The sequence below is a fragment of the Lolium perenne genome, chromosome 3, assembly GCF_019359855.2.
Source record: "Lolium perenne isolate Kyuss_39 chromosome 3, Kyuss_2.0, whole genome shotgun sequence".
Lineage (NCBI taxonomy): Eukaryota > Viridiplantae > Streptophyta > Magnoliopsida > Poales > Poaceae > Lolium > Lolium perenne.
This window is the reverse complement of record NC_067246.2, coordinates 276377246-276385494: the sequence shown is the minus strand read 5'-3', so window position 1 is coordinate 276385494 and position 8249 is coordinate 276377246. Positions and strand designations below refer to the sequence as shown.

General features: G+C 49.7%; 1 protein-coding gene across 1 annotated transcript; it reads left to right on the top strand.

Annotated features, from left to right (window-relative positions):
* Window positions 1–1121: 1121 nt before the first annotated feature.
* LOC127340027 (uncharacterized) lies at window positions 1122–2957 on the top strand. The gene is made up of 3 exons (XM_071827553.1): window positions 1122–1526; window positions 1623–2385; window positions 2794–2957. Exons 1-3 carry the CDS (start codon window positions 1134–1136, stop codon window positions 2955–2957), a joined length of 1320 nt encoding a protein of 439 aa, XP_071683654.1. The 5' UTR covers window positions 1122–1133.
* The last annotated feature ends 5292 nt before the right edge of the window (window positions 2958–8249 follow it).

Here is an 8249-nt window from a genome sequence, read left to right as displayed (position 1 = left end):
TGCGGGCGGCATGCTCGGGATCAGGCCGCGGTACATGCAGGTCACGTCGGAGAAGCCACGTCCCGTAACATGCGGTCCGAAGAACCGGGATTCGTTGTGGGGTCGTGGGGAGTGGCGCGGCCATCCTGCTCTCGTGCAAGACGGAGATGATGATTGAGAAAAAAGCGGCCGAACATTTTGCCGCGGCTTCCGGGCCGCACCCGTAGGATGGGCGGCAACCGCCAATGGATAAACGTCAACAGATATACAATGTTTTTTTTCCTTTCAGTATCAGAGCTTGATATATGACTTAATCAGCGGCGGCATATATAGACCGCTATATAGACCGCGCGGCATAAAAACGTCCGATATAGCGCGCGCGGGAGGGAATGTGGCGCTCCAGCAGGCGCGGTAAACGGCGCGGCGCTGTAAAATTTTTAGGGCGTGCGGCGTTTTGCACAAACCGGAGCGGCATATCTGGCGCGTCGGCTACAGCGCGCGGCAAAGCTCGTCCAAGCGCGAAAAATCCCCCGCGCTGAAACTTCCTCTTCCGCGTCGCCGCCCGAGCGCCCAATCCGTCGTCTCCGCGCGCCGCCGGTGAAATCCCGACGATGGACGACCCCTCCGGCAACCCACCGACCCCTCCCTACTCTGTCCCACCCTCCGCCGCCGCCACTTCCGCTGCACCACCGCCAAACCCTACCGGCGGCGCCGACGGCGGCAACGCAATAGCTGCTGCGCGCGCGCTCTTCATCCTGCCGCGCGGGGCACTGCACGCAGGCGCTGCAGCCGCGTAGATGGCCGCGCAGGGCGCCGGCACCGCGCGGCCCGCGCCGAGGAGGGGAAAGGCGCCGTCGAACAAACGGCCGCACATCGGTCCCGCCTCCGTCGTGCCGCCGAAGAAAGCGAAGGCGCCCGTCCCCCGCCGGCCGCAGCCTCCTCCTCCGACGATGAACCAGGCACCTCCTCCTCCGACGACGACGAAGAACCAGCCGCCGCCTCCGTCCGGCAACCGCGCGGGCGCACATACGGTGCATGATGAAATGCCCGAGGAGTAAAAAAACACTACTTTTCGTCCAAATTGTAGTTTAGATGCATACCTAGCCGGGAAGTGATGAATTTCATTGCAATGTAGAGTCGATGATGCGGCATTCATGGAGACAATGAATGTTGGATCCTCGTTCATGCATGATGAAGCCGCCGATGGAGAGGAGGAATATGAGGATGTAGATGAGGAAGGAGAAGGGTTGATTGAACCTCGCCCTCCCGGTCGGTCCGCCAACTACACCATAGCGGAGGACAAGTTGCTTTGCAAGACGTGGTTGACAATTGGAATGGATCCAACAACCGGTACCGATCAAACAAGAGAAACATATTGGATGAGGATGACGGAGTACTTCAACACACACAACACAAGTGGGAACGAGCGAACCATGCGCTCACTTCGGTCCCGTTGGTCCGGTATCAACACCGATTGCCAAAAATGGGCGGGCGTGCAAGCCAACATCGATGTTCTCAATCCAAGTGGCACTAATGAGAATGATAGGGTAAGTCATTCTACTGTGTTCACCATATGCCTCATATGAGAAGAATACGGTTCTACTTCATATAGCTAATCTATTTTCTTTTCCGCATATGTGTAGAACTCCATGGCTCAAGGATTGTTTAGGGATGTGGGAAAGAAGAACAAGAAAGGCAACAAGATTCTTGGCAAGCCATTCACCTTGCATCATTGCTATGACGTGCTAGGGAATGAAGAGAAGTGGAAGACGCGCGGAAAGTTGGATGCGGCAACTATGGCGGCCCATGCTACCGGTGATGCAACAATCATCGATGATGATGATTCAAGTGATGAAGGGAAGAAGAGAAGCTCCACTCCTCACTCCGTCAACAATGGGCGGAGGAATGTGCATGGTAGGAAGACCGCCAAGGAAATGAAGGGAAAGAAGGCCGGAGATGATGACATTGCCATGGCTATGGAAAGGATTGCAAATGCAAGGTTGCAAGCAAATGAAGATAGAAAGATGCAACGAAACTTGGAGAAAGAGGCTATGGATGCTATTGAAGCTAGGAGAGCCACTTTGGAGGAGAGGATTGCCGCCAACGAGGAGAGGAAGTTGGCTTTGGAGGAGAAGAGGCAAGCCTCCGAGGAGCATGCACGCCTAGCGGAGGAGGAGAGGAAGCTTTTCTTGATGGATACTTCCCATATGGATGAGAGGCAAAAGGAGTACATCAACCTTCTTCGCGATGAAGTGTTGGCCAAAAAGAGATTGTTGGTAGCCAACATGAACACTTCCACTACCGGCATGTTTGGAGGAGGCATGTTTGGAGGAGGCATGCCGACGTTTGGAGGAGGCATGGGAGGCATGGCCGGCATGGGAAGCATGCCCATGCCCACCATGGGAGGCATGGCCGGCATGGGAAGCATGCCCATGGCCGACATGGGAGGCATGGCCGACGTGGGAGGCTATGGAGGCATGGCCGGCATGGGAGGACCAAGCTATGGAGGAGTCTTTGGAGGGACCATGGGAGGCTCGGTGAGTGGTGCTACTATTCCTCCTTCAACCCAAGATGACGAGGAAGAAGAAGAAGGTGTTGACTTGGAAAATGCGGAAGTGTGATATGCATTTGTGATATGTGTTCCACTTTGTCCATTTGAACCATATGTCGTGTGTCATTGTTGAACTACGATCATTTTGTGTGTCGTTCTTGAACTATGTGATGTATGTTGCACTTTGTGTCCATTTAAATTATGGTACATCATTTGTTTTATGAATTATGTGTGATTATTTGATCTTTGTGATTGCAAAATAGTCTACAAAACTGTTTTCCGCGCCCGCGCGCGCTGTATTTTGCCGCGCCCGGTGGAGGACGATTTTTTCCGCCCGCGCACGCGCTACATAGTAGCGCGTCCGGCGGGGGGAAAATACGGTCCAGCGCGCGCTAGCAGTTTACAACGCGCAGAATCTGAGGTTTAGCGCGCCGCGATTTAGCGCGCCTGTTGGAGATGCTCTTATAAAGGATACTATACTAAGAGCGTCCCTCAAATAGGCGCCGGCAAGGGCATCGATACTACCGTATGGAGGACGCCGGCACAACATACTCTGTTTGAGGATGATGTTCCCACACTAGTACCCCACCGAGCCCCATACAAAGCCCCAAACTCCAGCAATTCGACGTGAAGTTGTTATTAAAGAGGCGTCGGCGACCCCGATCGAAGCCCTTCGCATAGGAATCTTGAAAGGATCGTATGCCGCACCTAGAGGGGGGGTGAATAGGTGCTAACCAATTTATAGTTCTTTTTCAATTTAGGCTTGACACAAAGGTAAATTCTCTAGATATGCAACTAAGTGAATTTACCTATATGACAAGGTTATCAACTAAGCAAGATATAGCTACGCAATATATAGGAGATAGAATGGGATAGAGGTAACCGAGAGTGGAGCACGCGATGACACGGAGATGATTCCCGTAGTTCCCTTCCTTTGCAAGAAGGTACGTCTACGTTTGGAGGAGTGTGGTTGCTACGCAAGCCAAACCAACAGCCACGAAGGCTTCACTCAGATCTCCTGTGAGCAACGTCACGAAGGCCTAGCCCACTTCCACTAAGGGATTTCCTCGAGGCGGAAACCGGGCCTTTACAAGGTTCTTGGGGCACACATCCACAACCGAATTGGAGGCTCCCAAATCTGTAACAATACAACAATCAACAACAACACATCAACACAAATCAACTAGGGAACCAAATAGGAACACTAGCATGAGATCCCTCAAACAAATGAGGGGGAAATGAAAATGGCTTCGGTGAGGATGTAGATCGGTGGCTTCTCCTTCGAATCTCCAAAGATCAAGAGCTTTTGTTGGGGGAGGAAGGAGATCTTGCAAATCTTGTGTTTCTTGAGGTGGCTCTAATGGAGGTGAAGCTTGGCAGATTTCTTGTGCAATGATTGAGCAAAAGGGGAAGGAAGAAGAAGAGGGGTATAAATACCCCTCCCCAAAATCCAGCCGTTGTGCCTTCCGGGGGGGCCGGATAATCCGGCCTAAGTTAGGGCCGGATAATCCCCCCCCCCCCCGGATAATCCGGCCTCCTGGTACAAAACCAGGACAATGTCCGGGCAAATGTCCGGCCCCTATACTGAGCTGCTTTTCCTGAAGTCCTTAGCCGTTTTCGAGGGGGCCGGATATTCTTGAAATGTCCGGCCCGGATTATCCGGCCCTGGGACAAAACCGGGACAAAATCCGGGCAAATGTCCGGCCCCTATACTGAGCCTCATTTCCCCAAGTCCTTAGCCGAAATCCTGGGGGCCGGATATTTTGGAAATATCCGGCCCGGATTATCCGGCCTGATGAACATTTCTGCAAATGCTTTTTGACAGCACTGACCACATCCAACACACATACAAATGTATATATGTAATCCCTGTACCACTTAAACAACCATTAGTGTATCACATACATTGACATCAAACACTCAAAACATAATATGAGAGATGTTCTTTCAATCTCCCCCTTTTTGGTGTTTGATGACAATATACGGATTTGCAAAAGAATAACTATATAGGCAAACATGATGGCAAAAACATAGAGGCACTCCCCCTACATGTGTGCATATAAGTAATTTGCATTTGAATACAAATACACAACACATAGGATTGAGGTGCCTCAACACAAGAGGTATCCATCATGAGTTCTAACAAGAGACATATACAAATATGAAGTTGAGATAGGATGCAAGAAATCATACCCATGTGTAGATATAAGATACGGAGATATAGCATCACACATAATATAGTATCCTTGATCTCAACATATAGAAATCCGAAAACCATAACAATGTCTCACACCACATAGCACATAGTTTTAAACGGGACACAACCAAAGCAAATAGTTCAAATAAGAGGGAACACAAGCAATAAAGGAATGATAAACGCATATGCTTGTGCCCAAACCATGCAAATCCCCGAGAGAGTTCCTAATAGAACGCTTCTCCCCCTTTGGCATCGAGACGCCAAAAAGGGGACAAGCGCGATGCTACTCGCCCCATGGGGATCACTCGGAGGCATCATCATCATCGGACTCTTGCGCCTCTTCTTCTTCTTCTTCTTCTTCTTCTTCTTCTTCTGCTTCTTCATCAGTGTCAGGTGCATCCGGAGAACGGCGAGTGAGACTGGACCTCTGAATGCAACTATCAAGATCACTCCACAGAACCTGTGCAGAATGCCACCCACTGTAACCTGGGTGAGCTGGAGGCTGAGGAGGGGGTCCTTGCTCACCACTGAGCTTGTGCAGAATAACCGCCTGAGTATGCTTAATCTCAGAACGCTCCCGGCTGGCCGCATAGTTCTCCTTATGGATCTCAATGTTCATGCAAAGGATGTAACGCTGAAACCAACTGAGCCTGTTCACTTGTTTCTTCATAGCAGGGAGGTCAGGATGGCGAGCAGAAGCAAATCCACTAGAACGAGCATCACCCATGAATGAGTCAGGTGGAGGTACAACAGACGAGACAAGCTTAAGCTTGTAGGCCTTCTTGACAGAGTGATTCATCATAGGGTACCTGCTCAAGTCTTCACCACTCACGCCCGCAGTGTTGTTGATGAGGAGCTGGATGTAGGGCGCATAAGGTATAGTGGTGCGGGAGACCATGGCATCATGAATCTCATGGAAGATGTAGTCCATGATATCAATAGTGTAGTTACGTTCCTCATTCTCATCACAAGCACACCGAAAGCTGAGGTACATGAGATCCACAAGAGTTCCCCGGAGAGCATCATTGTTACCACCACTAGGAGCGATGGTGGACCGAAAGAACCTGAGTAACTGACTATAAATGCTAAGCAGCCCCTTGGTCTCTCCCACTTTTCCAGCAGATGTATAGAGGTCAAACAGTGCATTCTTATCTGCCTTCTGAGGTCCATGGAGACGACGGCCTCCTTCTGCAGGAACTCCAAGAATAGCAGCAAAACGGCGCAAGGTGGCGACAAAGGAGTGGAGCCAGACATCCATTCCATAGTACGGTCATCATCTTTCTGGATGGCCAATGTAGCAAAGAACTGCTTCACCAACTCTGGACTATAGTCACACCGAATCTTCATCAAATCCTTCAAGCCCATCCTACCAGCCACCCAGATGGCATCTGCAAAGTGATCGTTGATCGCGTAACGTCCACATCGATAGCTTGCATGGGACGTACTTTCTTCATGGGCTCATAGATATCCTTATAGATGAACTCCTGTTCCATGCACCAGAATTTCCTGCCCTCTGTCTCTTCATCCCTTGGGAGGTCTTCATACCAGTTCTTCATGCGGATAGCAGAATAAGAAATAGGGTCCATGGTCTTGTAGTTTTCCCTTGATGCCTTGTTCTTGTGCCTAGATGAGGTTGACTTGCGAGGAGCGTTGGACACGAACTCATCACTTGACCGATCAGCCCTTGGGCGTCTCTGAGAAGTACCCCGAGAAGTACGACCTGTGAATAGCAAAGATGGATAGCAAAGAGAAGATAATGCTCATAAGTCATGTATGATACAGTAATGCACTCTAGAAACATACTATAAGCTGGTACAAGTCTAAAACAAGATAGATTGCAGCAGAACTGCAGTGGCGGTGAAGCTCCAGGCCGGATAATCCGGTGCCCCAAGGGGGCGGATAATCCGGCCAGACCGGATAATCCGGTCCTCGCGGGGGCCGGATAATCCGGCCCTGCGAATCTAGCAGATTTTGCAAACAACAACTTGTTTTGGGACAGATCGGCCTTATAGCATGCAAGAGGAGTACACTACAAGCAATTTGGAACAACTAGACACCAAATCCACCAAGAAAATAGCACATACAAATCACAACACCTAGGGTTAGGGATTGTGAGTCATACCCGCATCCATTGCGAAAGCCGCTTGGAGGAGAAGGTTGCTAGGAGGGAGGGGCACCCGATCCACCCAAAAACTCCGGGAGGGAGTGGACGGGGTGACTCCGGCGAGGAGGAGAAGCTCCGGCGAACTTGAGAGGAGAGAGAGGAGAGAGAGGCGCGTGGGGGGTGGAAAGAACCGTTTTCCCCCCGCGGCCTCGTCCTCATCCCTTTCAAGATCAGCCCAGGCCGGATAATACGGCCCTAGTTTAGGGCGGATAATCCGGCCGGGCCGGATTTTCCGGGTCGCCTGGGGGGCGGATTATCCGGTGTTCTGGAAATTCCGGAACACCGTTAATCCTGCCTATCTTTAGTCGGTTATTTGCGTGCCCATATGTGGTGCAATAAACTATCACCTCACATATAAGATGCATATTTACCAATAAGATGGGGCAACCTAGATCATCCGACCGAGAAACCTCAAACTCCAAGTTTTTTCCAAACATGACAAATGAGCAAGATGGAAATGGCTTATAGATGAGTGTAGGCTTAGGTTTAGAAAACACAAACTGTTAATGGTACATGATCACTCAAGTTTGCAAGATATGAGCAAATAAGGCCAAACTAGAGTGATTTCCCATAAGAACATGGAGATGTCAAATAAGAGGCGATAAGGTCCAAATAACTCCAACTCTTCACAAGGAAGAGTGTGGTGGCCTAGGCCACCATATATGAGTGTTGTGACATGGCACCGCGAAGATATATCTTGGGTCCAAGCCACTACTCATCATTGAAGCTCACATATCAACATATGATATTAAGAGAATGATTTCTTAATGTTGGCATTATGGGGGGAGGGATAGCTCAATAATTTAAACCGCACTCCCCCTATTTCCATGCCCACATCTAAACCAAATAAAGTTTTGAGACAAAGGTGTGTTTGCAAGATGGTCAAGCTATACTCCTTGAATCAATGATATTTAGCTCATTCCTCAAATAAGTGAACCTTGCTTCATCAAGAGGCTTCGTGAATATATCGGCAAGTTGATCTTTGGTTGGAACATAGATAAGCTCAATATCACCACGGGCGACATGATCCCTAATGAAATGATTCCGGATCTCAATATGCTTCGTTCTTGAATGTTGCACCAGATTATAGGCAATCTTGATGGCACTTTCATTGTCACATAATAGAGGCACTTTGTCACAAATGACACCGTATTCCTTTAAAGTTTGCCTCATCCATAACAATTGAGTGCATCCACTTGCGGCGACAACATATTCGGCTTCGGCGGTGGAGAGAGATATACAATTTTGCTTCTTAGAAGACCAACACACCAAGGACCTACCAAGGAATTGGCAAGCCCCGGAAGTTGATTTCCTATCATCCTTGTCACCCGCCCAATCCGCATCGGTATATCCATTGA

Bases quoted from the DNA above. Each gene is read 5' to 3' on its own strand.
- LOC127340027 (XM_071827553.1), top strand. From the start codon at position 1,134: ATGGAGACAATGAATGTTGGATCCTCGTTCATGCATGATGAAGCCGCC. The intron at 1,527-1,622 runs GTAAGTCATTCT...GCATATGTGTAG, and splicing joins GCACTAATGAGAATGATAGG to AACTCCATGGCTCAAGGATT. The intron at 2,386-2,793 runs GCATGGCCGGCA...ATTGCAAAATAG, and splicing joins GCCCATGCCCACCATGGGAG to TCTACAAAACTGTTTTCCGC.